This window comes from Ptychodera flava, chromosome 6, assembly GCF_041260155.1.
Source record: "Ptychodera flava strain L36383 chromosome 6, AS_Pfla_20210202, whole genome shotgun sequence".
Classification (NCBI taxonomy): Eukaryota; Metazoa; Hemichordata; class Enteropneusta; family Ptychoderidae; genus Ptychodera; species Ptychodera flava.
In genome coordinates this window covers 43768894-43786805 of record NC_091933.1, presented here as the reverse complement: position 1 = coordinate 43786805, position 17912 = coordinate 43768894, and the positions used below count along the sequence as shown (strand labels likewise).

At 35.9% G+C, this 17912-nt stretch overlaps 1 protein-coding gene across 2 annotated transcripts in view; it reads right to left on the bottom strand.

The window, feature by feature from the left end:
• Positions 1 to 1392: 1392 nt before the first annotated feature.
• Positions 1393 to 17912, bottom strand: part of LOC139135909 (sodium- and chloride-dependent GABA transporter 2-like) — a 65266-nt gene continuing 48746 nt past the window's right edge. For both annotated transcript variants that reach the window (XM_070703686.1, XM_070703685.1), the window contains exons 10-14: positions 16312 to 16414; positions 11423 to 11529; positions 10911 to 11078; positions 10265 to 10415; positions 1393 to 3152 (exon numbers count right to left, since the gene is read on the bottom strand). In XM_070703686.1, coding sequence (XP_070559787.1) covers positions 3076 to 3152; positions 10265 to 10415; positions 10911 to 11078; positions 11423 to 11529; positions 16312 to 16414 — 606 coding nt within the window. In that variant the 3' untranslated portion in view covers positions 1393 to 3075. The remainder of the gene's footprint in view (positions 3153 to 10264; positions 10416 to 10910; positions 11079 to 11422; positions 11530 to 16311; positions 16415 to 17912) is intronic.

Here is a 17912-nt window from a genome sequence, read left to right as displayed (position 1 = left end):
GCAAGTTGACTTACTTTGCACAACTTTTAAAGGAGAACAAAAGACTAAAATCATATCAAAAGTCAATGTAAACAACATCTAATGTGAGAACCAGGTATTGAGGATTGTCCTTTCAACAGAGCTATCATCGTAATTTTGATCCTATATGTCTTTCTAACTGCCTATTCAGAATGATTTGAAGATTAACTTTTCAACAAAGGAGTGATTGCAAATTTTTGTAAAGGTTTCTACTGCTTTAATCAATGCTTTCCTCTCATTAAAATTCCGTATATATTTGGTACGTTTTTGTTGCCAAATAATCTTGACAATTCAAGATGACCTTAAAATCGCATTGTAGTAATGGAAAGTGGCTTCACACATCAGCCATCTTGTCAAATGTAAGTGTTTTAGTGTATTTTGTGTCGATATGGTGTTTTGGCTGTTTGTGTGAAAATTAACGACTGTGTTGTTAATTTAAAAAAAATAACCATGGCGAGAAGTGGGCGTAGTCCAGCGTTTGAGACTACCTTGACCCTTTGACCCCACGTTTCGAAACCAGTTCGGTTTCTTCCTCAGTCGCTTACAGATATAACTATATCTCTTTCTTAGTTTTATATTGTATATATGTTGTTGAGCTCTTGTTCTCAAGCAGGGAAGCTAGAATACTTATGTTTGGATCGTTTTGTATGGTTTTTTTTGGTTTTTTTTGCAGAAGGGGTATTAACTTTGAATTTTTGACAATATTTTTGTTGTCCAACTCCCTACAGCATATTGACTGTCTACTATTCAGCTTGCCAACACAGCCTGTGTATGTGTACTGTGCACTTCTATCACTGACAAATGAATTTCAGTCTGGACTCTAATTTAATTATCATCCAATACATATTTATATATACAGGCTTTGTCGACAAACTGAATATTGTGTGTGTCAGCATACTGTGAGGAGACAGCAAGAAACTGTACATGATATATATATATATATATATATATATATATATATATATAAGCTTACATACATTGCGTAGGAATATTGAAAACATTATCAACAGTTGCAGCTTCTGCCCTGTTACTCTGGACACACTTGTTTGAGTTTTTTTTTACAAAAAACATTCATGTTTAGATTTTTACGAAATAAAGGTCATAAAATGTGACAAAATGGTTCTAGATTTTGTATAATTAGAACAATTGGATGTCATCGCATCATGTATGAAAGCAAAGCCGTGTCAAATACTAGTAGAGAGTTCTGGAATATTTTTGCTATGCAAATTGGAGAGAAAATACGTCAAGTAAACGTGGTTGTATGGTACATTAACAAACAGTCGTCATCTCGCACCCAACGAGCTTTTTTAACTTAAAAGAGCAAATAGGATCTACGGTTGAAGTGTGATAAAACTCGTACATACAAAAGCAAAGTTACTTTATTAGTCTATTTTATTTACCATTGCTAACATATGTCCAACGTCATCGACAACACAAGCTTTATTAGACATTAAAGAGACAGGCACACCATGAAATCCACATTAATATGCAAATAATCTGAAGTTTGAATAGAGGCAATCATATAACCTGATTGGTTGAAAATTATCTACAGTAACAATGTTAAAATTCTTAAATCTTTGTTGTGAAGTGAATTACATACAGCAGAATCACGCTCAAAGAGTTAAAAGGTGCACGTTATAAAAAAAGACTATGTGCAATGAGTAATCATGTATGATATCCAGGTCCACAGACGAGCATACACAGAAAATTGCTTCATTGCCAGTTTGGCAATAAAATGGTAAGAAAATGTAATCAGTTTCTTGATGGATGGATCGATCGATTAACCATATTTGGCAAAAGTATTGACGAGTAAGACTGGTATCTGCTTTATTACAAAAGCAGTAATTATTACCAAACAGTCTCCTTGGCAACAGTCACGGTCATTAAGCAGCACTTATACTTGCATACGTATACGCAGGCAATCTTGACCAATCCAATCCAATCTTGACCAATCCATCGATCAATCAATCTGACCGTCACTCCAAAGGTCGATCTGACGTATTCCACCAGTCGATCTGTCGACACTAACAACTTTTGAGTATTCAAATTGTTAAATTGTTTTGCATAGTTTACAATAATATGCAAAATGCAATGAAATGATGTAATACTTGGAATAGAGAGACCGTTGATATCAATGCCGAACAGATGAGGACCCTAAAACAGATCCTACAGGTACATCTGATGAGACCCAATGTTTAATGATATCCAGAAGGAGACACGCTATTAAAGCTCCCCATCTTCTGTTGGACACGTAAATTTTGAACCACTTTTACATACCTTTGTGAAAGCTTATCATGAATTAACAAGACACGATCCATATTGAAATTCAGTTCGTGCTAAAATTCAGTTGCAAACGATAACATTTGACACGATACGCATCAGTCTACATTGGGACTTAATTGGATTTGGTGAGTTTAACCAGAAATTGTATCTATACAAATAAGACAAAACTAACTTGGTAACATTTCGATTGTCATACAGCCCTTGTTAATTCTGCGTCATTCAACAGTCTGCTACGAACCTCCGAAAGAGTTTATTCAAATCGTTATTGGTTCTTGAAATAACACGCGTATTCGTGAAGAGCAATATTTGTACTTTTGTGCAGCATTAGTTTGAAAGACGCTCGACACTGGTCATCAAAATGCATCATTCGTTACATGGAGAAATTAAACCAGGTTTGACAACTAGTTATATACAGGGTAGGTCGAAACAAGTAAACCGTAGGCGTTACTGTACACTAAGGGTAAATTTGTGTGATAAAATAATAATAATGATAAAATAAATACTTATACTAATGTAGTTGTAATCAGGAAAAATCTACAACTATTACATGTTCAAGACTAGACCTTGACGATAGAAAAACCTACAAATGTGAAGTTTATATCAATTTGCTATCGAACTTGGCGATATTTCTTCGAAGCTCCTGATATACATGTAAGTTCCTGATTACACATTTTTTTAAATTCAGAAAATTATAATGAATATACTGACAAGATGTTTCCAATATTGAAAATAATTTCTTCAGTAGTGGAGAACATAGCACTTCATCATGTACGTTTACACAGCCGTTGGTTCAGGCTTTATTAAAGGTTTGCTTGCTGCAGGGTCTTCGATGGTATCCACGTGTTTTCTCCCTGAAGAGAAAAGATAGGAACTAGGCTGAAAGTGATAACAGACAATGATTGGTCGTCTGTATAGATTGATATGCCTTCAACTATTCATGTGGAGTAGGGTAATTATGGCTTATGAGATGCAAAACGACCAGGATTGGAGAGGCTGATGAACTTAAATGATGCAAATAGTTTATCTCTGTGATTGTTAGTTATGGTAATGATGAATAGCCTACACATTAAACAAAATACACGTTGATTCATCCGATCTTTGTAGTTTTTCGAGATCAAGCACATTTATTATTTTTGTGATAGTATATCGAAACTTTAAACGTTTTGTATTATGATGTCATCCTATGAGACTGGAGGACGCGATTGTTCAGAACACAAATCCTATCAATCAAATTGATGATACTCAAAAGACAATGTCAGAGGACTCAATCGTTGTTAAGCCTATCAAGTTCACTCGGGGGACAGATATGTGGCCTCTCAAACTTTTACCATTCCTTTCTGATCTTCCACTTGTGGGGCTCATTTTGAAGCTCTTGGTGTACGAAAAATTTTCACCGTCTTAATTTTTCGAAAATTGAAAATTTTATTTTTCTCCATAACGGCCATTTTGATTTTTCAAATATCGGTAAATCTGGGTAATTTGTTTCTCCAGTACCAAAATTTGCATGGTGACCCCTATTTTCATTTTTTATTTTGAAAGAGAATGGTTGAAAGATTCCTTGGGGAAAGTTTGAGCAAAAGTTTAAGTCCTTTCGAGGTGCATAGGTCTACGGATGGTGGCCATTTTGAATTTCAAATATCGCTAAATTTTAGGTAATTCGTTTCTCTGGTACCAAACTTTTCACAGTGGCCCTTAGTTTTTATTTTTGATGTGGTGAGAGAATGGTTGAAAGTTTCATGAGGAAAGAGCAAAAGTTCAAACCTTTTACTTTCGAGGAGCGTTTTACCTCAGGCTATTAGAGCCGCGGCAATTCGCCGGTCCTACCAGCGATTTCTGCTACTGCTACGGTACTTGAATGGAGTTCCGATAAGTCAGTCTGCTTGTCAAATTGATAGTTAATTGTACTGTAATTTTAATATAGAAATAACGGGCGACGCGCTGACCATTAACGTTTATTTATGGGCAAGGGTGAGAGGAAAGCCAAATATTAACAAGCCTCGCCCGTTAATTTGGCTTTCCTCGAGCCCGCGTCCATAAATAGTCTGTTTATATTTCCCTTATATCATCAGCGAACCAAGAAAACCGTCAAAATTTGCGAAAATTTCTGGAGCGAACGACAACTAGGCCCCAGAAACTGAGCAATACGCGACGCACTGTCACGCGCGCTGAAAAAAAAAAAATTGGCAAATCCAGAGATGTTTTCAGAAAAAAAGTATCTCAACTTGACCTACAAGTGCTCAATTTTATTTTGTGATTGAATATGATGTACGTTAGAGCTGTAAAGTTACGACACTTTGAGTTGTTAATTTTATTATTCATATTCAAGGGCATGTAGGCCTAAACAACATTACTGTGTATTTGTGGTCAGTCACGTGGTTCAGTTCGACCAATTAAAATGCGACGGGCAGGGCATGGTAATATAATGCGTTGTAATGTATGTTGTCTTGAATTCACAGGCGCGTGTGGGCTGGGTAGTCGGCTTGATCGATCGATCGTCTATCGATGACGTACTCGATCTAACCTCCACTGCAACTTAAATTGCAAAGAGTACAATCGACAGATCGAGAAGAGGACCGATGGATCGATCAGATCAAGCAGACTATCCAGCCCACATGCGCCTGTGATTGAATTCGACTTGTTAGAATCCAAGGGAAGAGGTTGTTTCAAAAGCGCAGCATCTTGCGACTTTTTGAATACCTTATTTTCTTCATCATCGATCTCTGCCCTATAGAAACAGAGAAAAAAGACTGACGGGAAGGCTCTCAATAGACATGAGTGGTAAGAAGAAAAACACTTTTTTTTGACCCTCATTCTAAATCTGTCAAGGAAATTCGAGTTAGCCGCCTATGCAGCCGACACATTCTATAGCACATAAAAGAAGATGGAGCTGTCGTCAGCGACCGAGAAGATGATAAAAATGATAACAGAGAAGAATTTCTGTATTTTTCAGTAAGAAAATTGGATGAAGTGTATAACAAAACACATATAGACTGGCCACATTCGGGTGACAACCTACGTTTGTATTCTTTCGGGCCCGAGACTTATCATGAACATGGAGCAAATGAAGGTTGAAGTGCGGGACTCTTCGCTTTTAGCTCGAATCCGTGCCTCAAACAGTCTGTTTTATCGTGGCTTACGGCCTCGTCAAATATTGTCTTGGTTCGACTCTCACGCCCTTGGGCAAACAGGCTGTTACCCTCAAGGCCAGTCGATGTGTGTGTACTCAAACCACTCAATTGAAAATAATCCATATTGTCTGCCATGCACAGCAAACTTTGGAAGTCCTTGAAACGCTTACGTTAGAAGAAGTTGACATTTAGCTGCTTTTAGAGGGCATTACAGGATGCCAGGTAAATTCACGATATTTTTCAAACACTTAATGAGTTTACAGACTACTTGTAACCGCCTAGTTTTTTAGGGTTTTTTTGCCACTTATAACCTAAATGTTCTGAATCCCTGCACTGTAAGGGACCGAATAGTAAATATGATCCCTCTTTGAAAAATTAATGGTCCACACTTCATCATTTTTAACTTTCCAGAGACCAAGGAGCACAAAAGTGATATTACAAGAACTTTAGATCACTTTGAAATTACTTCCAAACTTTTCACAGCAATGCGTAAGGGGTAACAAGACTGCTTAGCAAACTTTCATTGGAGCTTTAAGTAAACTTGTGTAGTAAGTGTTCCAGAAGTTTTGGGAAATTGTCAGGAAACATTGATCAAACAGATGTAGAATTCAGCATTGAAATTTCTCCATTGTGTTACAGTTATAGGACTGTGGTTTATCAACCCTTAAGGCAACTATTGGACAGTTTAGGATAATTTTGTCTGAAATTTTGTATAGGTAGGGCAAGTGGAAAGAAAAGTTTTTGTAATTTGCTGCAGATAGATAGTGATCTGACCATGACCCTTCCATCATAGTGGCATTAATACAAATGGATTTTCAAGATTAGCGATGGTATAGAGATATGAATTAGCAACTGCTGTGGAGTATTGTATTGTCATCAAGGTTCCACTGTCGCTTTATCATCATTGTCATTTGATTTTCATATAAAATATTAATGCAACATACATTTTTTTTAAATCGGAAATCAACCACTGGCTACCCTTACCATATCAGATCAACAATTTTAGAGATGAAAAGTCTGCTATCGCTATTGAAGATCACTATTACTACTGTTGTTAGCATACTGATGTACACAACAACACAAGGCTCTTGGGCCAATATTGTGACTACATCCTTGTTTACGTGTTTCAAACTTAGGCATTAAACACAAGTGGTATAGTGCTACTGATGTAGATCCTTTTACTTAACGGTGAACCTCATAATGTATGGTCCGGAGGACAGAGCTTGTCGTGCCTTCCATATTATCTACACATACCATACCACATTGGATATTCAGAGGGATACCTGTTTGGAGACTTGATAGAGGAGTGTGGCCACAAGTGAGAACACATACCCCATTCAGATGTAAAACTTAGCTATTTTAGGATTTCACTTTGGACCCTGTGAAATTAGACCATGGTCAAAGTCACATCATCAAAATTTGCAAAGTACTGTTGGACAAAAATTAAGCACACGCACACCCTACCCAGCACACAAGCAAAGCCTTGGGCAATTCTTTTGTTGCTGGCTAAGCAATGCTTTGCCAAAAACATCAAAAAACAAATTTTGGTGAAAGAACATATTTGACTTCCATTCAGTTGGCTTGATTAAAATCATACCCATTGAAATTTAGACCCTCCTTTTAAACCATGTCACTAAAAAAAACCCACCCAAAGGGCAACACCCAATTAGCAATTAATGGAAATTTACCCCAGCGTTCCAACACACTGTACACCTGTGGTGGATATGGCTTTGATTGAAGGTAAATTATAAAAAAGCTACAAAACATGTATCACATGCATGTAAAGGATTGGTAATCCACATATTGTAAATATAAACAGGCAGCCTTGTGTATTGTCGAACAAAGTTGTAGACTGCAGATGTTTAAGTAGAGGCATTTCACTATCTTATTATATTTTTTTTCAGCAAAGTAATATTTTTTCCTGACAAAACTTTGACAAAAAAGGATGCCACAATTGGCAGACACAATGAATTTTTGATTACAGACAATATTTTATTGCTAGATTACTCGTAAATCTAAAGGGTGTTGTAAGATGTTAAGTCATACATTGAAAATTTATTAAAAACTAAATAATAGATATGAAATTTGATAAAAGTGGGACATCTTCGGAAAGAAGGCAATGTGAAGTAAATCGTGCAGTGAGTTTTCAGTCTTTTACAATCAACATGAAGGTTATTTATACCATACCTGATCTTGTAAATTACAAACAAAAATTATCAATAAGAGTAAAATTTTGGACCAAAAAAAAATCCGTACACCAAGTTGATTGACGCAAAAATACCAATTGAGGTAAGATCTCTATGTAATAATTCAGGAAAAAAAAACATTAACATACACCAATATTCAAATAAATGGTTTTCTTTTTTCATTTTTCTCACATAAGCAAAGATAGTATTTGACAGTTAGTGAACCAAAGAATTCAGATAATCTTTGGACCATGATAGACACCAAGTCTTTCATGATTTGCAACAGGTTTTGAGTTACTGCCCCCACAGGTGACTGTAAGCTTTTTTGTAACTGCTGTTTTTATGCAAACATTGAGAGTTGCCATGCAGAGCATTTGGTATCAACAGAAAATACAGGAAAAAATACTTTAATAAGCACAGCATACTACACATAAAATAAAGAAAATGTACTGTCATTTTTAAATAATGTGCAATGTAGCTCAAAAATATACACAACAATAAGCGCGGCTCAAAAATTTACACAACTAAAAGACAATGCAAGCAAAGAAAATCTTGCCATAAGAACATGCAATTTCTGACAAATAACACAGCAAATGATGAATGCAAGGCCCCCTGCAGCAAAGTCTTTGCAGAAAATCACATCTCAAAGTACTGGCTTTTCAAGCGTGGCATTTGTTTTTATATCATAGTCTGGCTGAATAAGAATATATATGTTAAAATCTTTCCTCTTTTAAGCAGTCTTTTAGAGCCTAGTACTGGAGGGTCCTACAAGAAACACTGAATACAATGTGATTGTAACAGGTCTCAGGGATGACGATTAATCAGCTGGTCTATGGAATTTATAGAATTCGCATGCTATACATATAGTAATGTTATTAATGACAAGAATAAACCTTGTGATCATTGATATATTACCTTATACCCACAGTGCATCTGTTTCTAAGACATTTACACTGTTTGTTTGTATAATATCTGAACATCTTTTATTTTCAAAGGTCAGAATAAAAAACTACACTATATCTAATGATCACGCAGCCCTGATTTGACAATCGCAACTTTTGTATCTTCAACAGTGAACTATTCACTTTCATCAACCACATCTCTCTCAATATGTAAAAATGCTCTGAGACATCAGAATGCTGTGAGTCTTTTGTTCAAAGTGAACAAATAGTGCCCATGGGTTATGGGTTGTCATGGTAGTCAGTAAAACCATGGATGAGTCTACGTTCCATCCATAGAAGGATTAAATATGAATAAATGCGTAACAAATACCTACACTGTATACTTGACAATACTGACACACAGAATCTATGCTTTAGCCGTACTTCACTGTGAAATGTTAAGTTGTTCATTTGCAAATTGTTTGGTTTTATTCTAACTTACAAATGGTACAAAGGATTCACTATGTAAATGTGCTTGATCATTGCTTCTGATTGATGGTGATGTAAAAATTATGAAAATTTGTTTATTTGGAATCACATCTCTGTTTCACTATAACTTGGGCAAGTACTCTGTGTTATGGAAGGTAAATGCCCTAACATGTGCTACTATCAGTGTAAAACATTACTAGACAGTATGATAATGGTGAAAGTCTGCAAGAATAAGGACAAATATTTCACATGTACAAGAGATTAAACTGTTAAAAGAGGGTAACGAGTACTTCAACATATTAAAAAATTGACCCAAAAAACTGACACCATTTATTTTTTTGCTGTGAATTTCATCAAATCTCTTGCGTAATGTGTACAAGCTATATAATGCATTACACATAACATTATTTCCCAGGTTTGAGTCACGTAAACTTGTGCTTTATAAAAGCTAATATGGGCTATATGGGTTTACAATACACCACAAATAATTAACATTTAGTGATCTTCTGCATTAATATACTTGATCTGTGATCAAAACCAGAATGCAAATCAGAAATCAAATGCATGAATTTAGACAATAATATGCTGTTCTTCACTTCCTGTTCAGGCACAATGCAAAATTCAAAATTTCACACACACAAAAATAAATGCGTATTCTACATAACAGCGCAACGACACAATCAGCTTCAGCTTGTTTTTCTGAACACTTAACATGGCCTGACCAGACCCTTGAAACATTCTTATTTCGTAGACTGCAACATTACCGTATCGACTGAATTCAAAAAAGTCATTGATCTGCTCAGACATTGATGATAAAGATTAGAGGATCACCAAAGTTTCTTTCTGTCTTTGCTTTCTGATTTGTTAAAGACTGAATATCAAATTTGTGTGCACTGTATACATAACCTTTGCATTATCATATTCTTCTTAATTGTCATTTGTTTTATCAAACTGAGACTCTAAGAGTTGTTTTTGTTACTGAACAGTAATATATCATTACAACTTAGGGCTAAAATTAATACAGCCAAATTTTTGATTTTGTCATCTTCTGTCCAAAACCTTGAATTGTAAGAATATTTCTAAGGAAGCCTGGTCTACAAAAGCATGACAGCAATGATGAAAGCAACAAATGATGACTCATCCTTCAACAAGTTATCATCCTGGTCACCCCTAGTTTGCTAATGGTAGAGTCCATTACATACACACAACGCAATGTCAGACCAAAGCACACTGCGGAACATCAAGGCGTGACAAGGTTAGAACATTGTGCCTTTCATACCAGGATAAGGTGGTGGGCTGTCATCCATTTCAGCAGGTGTCTGTGTGCCCATCTCTGACCCTTGGTAGCCAGACAGTACTATAGCTGAATCTGCATAAGTCTTGCGTAGTTGGTGAGGTTTGAGTTGTGGTGTAGTGAGTACACGCCATCTCTGAAAGACAGATAACACAGAAGTTCACGACTGTTTCACACAAAGTTCAGGCATGAATCTCACAAACAAATGAAATTGTAACACTTGCTCATCTGCTGTAGATTTATCCTCATTCAGGTTTTGCTGAGTTATCGCCACCAAAATATGCAGCTTTCATAAACATGTAAATAAATGCAATATGTAAAATCTTCTCCAATGAGTCATCCTTCAATTGACTGCTGCAGCACAGGTTGTGTCATAATATTTAACCCTTTGAATGCTGTAATTTTTCCCACCTAAATTTATATGTAACATTAAGTTCATTTTTATGAATTTTTGAGAATTTTTTGGATAATTTTGGACCAAACGAACATCACATTTCATTTGCTGTGGTTTTTTATCACAATTGTGGCAAAAACTTGAAAAAATTTGACTAGGGTATATTTTATAAAGGTGACCAAAACTGACTTTGGCACTCAGAGGGTTAAACTGAAATAAGGATTGTTTAACACTCACTTCTAAAAATGATCCCCTGGCCATCAGAAGTTTGATTATAAACACAAGTGGTATCATGGAAGATGACGCGATCAGAAAAGCCCAACCAATGCCTTCTGCCCATATGGGAAAGTTGTAAGAGCCATAGGTCATGGGTTTCCATGTGACACAAAAGAACAGCCAGATTGCCTGCAGAAACAACAACACGTTATTGATTTTCAAATACATGTCACAAACAAGACTTGTTTCTCCATGCACTTTTAAGATACAAAAACTGCAAGTTTCTAGTTACTACACTGATACAAAGATGCTTGTGACTCGTTGGCTTTTCAAACATATGTAATTTTTTGACTTTGGGTTCCTGTAAGTAATTACAGAAAACATTTAGTGCACCCATAAACTCTGCCAAATAGGTAAACTTTTACTGAGAAGACAGTCTTCCTTTGGCAAAATTGGCACATTTTTCAGATATTTGCATCTAATCAATATCAAAATCATCCAATTGACTCTAAAAGAAAGAGGATAAAACTTACAACTGATATGGCTGGAGTTAGGAAATGCCAACACAGTAACATCCACCATGATCCAGCTGGCCTGTAGCCAATCATTAATTCAATGTTATCAATGAACCGCTTTCCACCTGGAAATAAATGTACAAAGAATGTTGAATTGAACAAACTCTTAAAGGGTGTATATATACACCTTATTTATTGCTGACAGTTTTAAATATACAGATTTCACGTGGGCTATTGAACAATCATAGTTGTCAGTGCCATGAAAATGCCATTCAATCCTGAATTGTGATAGTGATAGCAGAACACAGCAAGAGTGGCCAAAGCAAGCACTATAGATAAGCGTATATACATAGTGTTATGTAACCTCTATATACCTAAAAGTTTGAAGAGATTGCACTTTCAGTTGTAGTCAGAGGTGCCACAATTTTGAATAGTTTTTCATGGACATCACAAAACCTACTCAGTATGAACTTTGATGAACAGATTTCCTTCAGCTTCTAACATAGCAAGTCTGAAATTTAAAGTGTTTGTTTTAATCACTTTAATAAGCCACTCTCAAGAACTTCTGAAGGATGCCACCGTGAAACACATACACCTGATGTGAGAATTAACAAATCTTAAAATTACAGTGCACCACCAACAGCAATAACTGTTGTTCTGAATGCAGTTGTTTAGTTGGCATCATCTACATATTGCCACTTTATTTTTGTTCAGCCACCTTTATCAAAAACCCTCAGAATCATTTTCTGGAAAAGTGGAAAGACAACACAAATTGAAATTTATTTTTAAACAGTACTTGTACCTGAAAGTCAATATGAGTATCAGTCTCATCAATAACGTAATTCAAGTATTATAGGTGATACCTCCCCCAAATTTTCTACCATTGTCATGTGGAAGGGCCATGTTAGTTGCAGACAATTCAGAATATGTGTATGATGGGGTGATATTGTCTTAAAAACAAAAGCCCAGCTAAAACACAGTCACTGGTGGCGCTCTCCAAAAAGTTTTGCATAGGTGTAGCAACATACTGGATTGCATGCAAGAATTCAATTGAGCTACTCAATTTTTGGTAACATAAAAATTGAACATGTTCAGTAACTTGAACTTTCTTAATTTTATGTTGCCATTGTAGGTTAATCAAAAGCACAACATGATCTAGACATGACTTTTTGTGACAAACTATGTGATAACTTTGAACCAGTAATATATATTTATGAAAAATGTGTGGAAATTATACAGTTTAGACAAATATCAATATTGACAGAATCAGTTTGAACATGGTAACTGTATTTTTTTGGTTCAATGATAACTACATGACGTGATTGGTCACACACTTGCAGAAATAAAACCCCCTCAAACAGTTGTACTGGTAAACATGAATGATAGCAAAGCACTAATAGTCGTGTAAAATAAACCAAAGGAACAAGCACTTTACTTTTGAAATAAATATTTCAAGATAGATCCCAAGGCAGGATGGTTTATTCACCTCTCAATGGTATGTGAATGAACGGAGCTACTGAAGTAATTTTATATGCACTAAAACTTTGAGAGGCCCTGGCCAGCAGGGTGAAATCACAAGGACTGCTGTCATGCTGGGTTTGCTGGTTAAGAAGTCACAACAAGTGTGTTGGGAATGCTTGTACCAGCATATGGTTGACTTTAGTGCTGTCTCTGTTGCAAAGTTGTCTAGTGATGAGAACGACTACATGGACACATTTTAGGTTAACTGCACGGCTACAAATAGTTGATCATGGGCGACACCTTGAAATCCTTGAAGAGAAACTGGAGGCAATTTTGACATTTCATTTTAATACATGTGTGTTAAAAACAGAAGATAAAACATTACTAATCACTTTTAAATTCTAAAATAATTATATTACTTTAAATGTCAGTACACAGAAATTTGACACTCACAAATGATGACCATAAACTTGTCAATCAATATAACAAATTTCCAGTCATCAAAAAGATTGCTGTCTGAGGTTTTCAACTGCTCTGTCAAGGCTTTAAACAGATCAGTTTGAAGCTATATGACTAAAGTACTCTGTTTTCAGGGGTGGAACAGAACTTACAGAACATATAAAACTGCAAGAAACTTGCAACAAATAATACAGTGCTATCTTTCTTTGACTACTGATAAATCTAGGAACAAAATGTTTGATTATGTTTCTGTTGTTGTAGATCACCAAATTGTCATGTGTATCTGAATGAAAGTGTCCCTAACATGCTGATAACATGCTTATCTTCTATTTGATTGATGGGAGTGAATTCCATACTGTCAAAATCTAATTTTCAAGAATGTCATCGGAGTGGCAAAAGAATATAGTTGACGCATTGGATTCCAAAAATTGAATCTCCTCAGATCTTTGTATTCCTTTAAATTTTTGTCAGTCTGATAAGATATAGCTCCATGATGGCAAGATCAATCATGTCCTACATCTCCTACAAACGTACTTGCCATTTCTCAGAGTGTATGAGGTAGAATGCACCTCAGGGACAGATTTTCAGATTCTCAAACTTTTACAATATTCTTTTGGCCTGCCACATTGAAGGTTACGGAGTAAAGAAAGTTTTCACTGTTTAGTTTGTAAAAATGAGGAATTTTATTTTTTCCATAGAGATAACACAGGGATGGCAGTCATTTTGAATTTCAAATATTGGTAAATATTGCGGAATTTGTTTCTCCAGTACCAAAATTTGCAAAGTGACGCCGACTTTGATTTTGAAAGAGAATGGTTGAAAGTTTGCTTGAGGAAAGCTTAAGTCTTTCATTTTTGAGGCACAAACTACCGTAAGAACAACAATTTATTGTTATTGTTGTACATTCAAGGTAAACCCAGCTTATTTTCAGCTGTAGCCATGTATCAGCTGAACTGATGGTGAATTAAAGAGCCAGTAGCCGTATCTTTTGACGACTTTTTTACTTTCTTTTTTTTTTGATGTCAATTGCAAGTTCTTGTGCTACTCCAAAAAGCATCACTGAGACACCTACAATTTCAGCTTGCAAACACTGCATCTGTAAAATTTAGATTCCAGATGGAACCAGAATTCACAATAACTTAGTGGTTTATGAATGTACAGAAAGAGCCGTGCTCTCGCTGTCGCTCGTAACTTTCGTAAATTACGAACAAAAATGAAATTTACGAAAAAAAATGAATGCCCGATCGGCCATTTACGAACGATTTTGTTATTTTTGAAGCCTGATTTTCGGTCAAGATTGTGAATTCCGGGAAATACTGGCATATCTCGTCTTTCAAAACCTACGCTGCCCCTATCATCAGCGCATCGACACATGGTGATAGCTGGCTTTGGACTTTGACCTGTAATAACATGAGCATGCGCGAAAAGGTTTCAAGATCCCCGGGTCTTGTAATCTCATAGTGGTGTGTCATGCATTACCACCCCATTACGGTAGTTTTGAGACACCAAAACACTCACATGCTGTCAACTCTCCGAGTGGACTGTTGAAGCGGATCGAGGGAAGCGGGCAGTTACAAATACTTTGGATTGATAGTATCCAGTTGGAAAGAAAGTTGGGCATAAAAACGGCAACTGATATGAAAAAAATACGAAACAATGAAACCGCCGAGCTAGAAGAGATCAAGAACAGTCAGCCTGAAAGACAGTCGAACTACAGCAGAACTGCAGTCCGGGCCGCGCATGGTTGAACATGTACTGCACAGTGTTTTTCTGTGCATGGAGGTGGAAGCGAGCCGGAAATCTTAGATGTCATAGATTTGTCATTTAACGATCTGCAAATTGAATTTTTCAGTCAGCTTGCCAATTTTAGTAGGTTTCCTTCAAAATATTTTACAAGAAACTGTCTCAGCAAATGTTATGAATACTGATTACTGATAGTTTTCTATGATCCAGAAAAAATGCTGTGCACAGTCCCATGACCAAAAAGTTTATCCAGACAAAAAAATAAATGACGATCATCTGCAGCGTTTTAAAAGTATAACTGTCTCTAAGAAAACATTAGCAGGATCACCAGTCTCAGTTTGCGTACTTAAATTTGATTGAGATGAGACAAAATTTGTGCGAAACCACAGACTGCCAAATGTTCTGATCAGTGGTTGTTTAAAAAGAATTTTAGAGATGAACATGGCATAATGACTGCAGCTATAGAGGCACCACCTAGTACCTATGGGATGACATGCATACTTTAAAAGTAACAGAGCTTTCCAAATATGAAAAACAGGGACAGATTTTCTAGCATCTAAAACTTGTGCAAACACTGATAATATTTGATAATATTAATGGCCGCTTCATAAATTAATATATATAATCATCAACCACTGACTACACACACAAAGGGAGTTATGATTTGTGTCACAATATACTTGAACATGTTATGTTGTGTACTAAAGATAGAGTAATTGAATAACATTCATTGGCCGTTGACCAAAATTACACACTTTATTGAGACAAGGAAGAAATTTCAATGTTACAAGCATTCATGACCCATGATGTACTGTGTTATTCAATAAATCTTTTGAAAATGCGTATCAAAATATGAGTTTTCATTGTCAAAAAAACTAAAAAGGGATTTTTCATTTTCTTTTGTCTTTAATTAAATCATTCATCATTTCTATCCCCTTAAATCATCTATTGAGTACCAGAAGTGCTTGTTGAAAGTTGGTGGGTTCAGAATAACATAATTTGTGCTTACTAATATTTTTTGAACCCAATTCGTAAATTTACTAACAATTTCGAAAGGCCAGGGAGAGCACAGAAGAGTCGATAAGATGAATACAGTGCATCTCTCAACATGCCTTGGGAGGTAGAAAAAGAAGCAGTAGTTGACAAACAAGACAAAAAACAATAAGATAATTCAAAATATACAGCTACAAACCCTTTAAACCTTACATGTATTGTGTAGCTAATGTTGCTGATATGTAACTTACCATAAACCCAGGCAATAACAACAGTTTCAAAGAACGCCATACACAGCAACACCAGGCCACTGGCTGAGTAAAAATCAAATATCTGGAATACATACATTCCGCCCTAGGAGAAAAAAAGAAATTATATTTATTGCATTATTCTAAAAGAGTGAGCTCTTTCATCTTCTCAGTTTCTGCCCACCGTAAACATTTTTTTGCCATTGCAGGAATAGTCTATTTCTATGTATGTTTGATATATGATCTACCATCATCAGTGTACTCTAGAAGGAACAAAGTACAGTTACGGTATTCATTGCATCGATGAAATACGACTGTATCTGCACAGAGCTGTGTGTAGCAGCCACAACTATTCAATCTAGTTTTGTACTGATATCAGACATAGTACCAATGTGAAACATGTATAGGCAAATATTCTTCATTGGTCTTTTCCATAAAGTCTAAGATTTTGATTTGTTTACATTTCCCGACAAATCATTCTGTTCGGAAGACGGTTTTAACAAAATATCAGTTACACCACTCTTTAATACATTGATGTGTATGTTGTGCAGTTTGTATGGAATGGTATAGGAATGGGTGGTCAAAGTACAAGCATAGTGTTGACAGTTCAGACGGCACAGCTTGTTTGATGTTCTTTACCACTTTTAAAAAAGAAACATCTATATCTTCCAAAGACACAGTATTTAAACAGTCAAAATATGGCTGCATCTGTTGCAAGATAGTATTTGCATTTTTGTTCCAATTTAGGTGAAACAGACCAGCAACCTTTGAAGCCAAAGATGAAAGCTGTTAACCCCTTCTGAACTTTCACAACAGTTCTATTAGGCACTGAAGCATACTTTGTCACGCTCTACTATTCTAGGAAATATTTGCATATAGTACGAACTATTGACCTACATGTATCACATCAAAGATCACAAAATGCGCAATATATCATCCCAGAAGTCTACCAGTCAATGACATCACTTCTTTTTACGAATTATTTAAATGAAACCATAATGTTCATAACCGACCCATAACTGAACCCCTTCAAGACAATGGTTTGGCCCATATCACTCTGTTTACCCAAACATGTGTGGAAAGTCTCTGAGCATAATGTGCAAGAAATGTGCAAGGTTATCTATAATTGTAATCTCCAACTACCCAGTATACTGCAGTATTTCTTGTTTCATATTGTCGAAAATTCAGAGCTGAGAAATAAGACTCGGTACAGTCAGCACATACTGTACATAAATATGGCATAACTGTCGATTCTTTCTCAGCCAAGCCAAAGGGCTTTACAACATAAATAAGGCCACAAGATCAAACTTATAGACCTGACTACAATATAATTCCAGGGACATTTACTTACATCAATATACATGTAATTCTGACGCAGTACAGCAAGTTGACAACAATATGTTTACTGTTCAGGATTGTGCAGGCCACACATGTGATCCTGCAGACATGATACATTACACTTTCTGGAGTGCGTCAATGTTTTTTATATTATATTTCTGTTTCAAGGGAATGCACCAAAAACCCAAAATGGCTCGTCTAGCTCAATATGCACAAGGATGAGAAACAAAAGCTTTTTCAAGTTTGAGGATTTAGTTCCAGGCTTT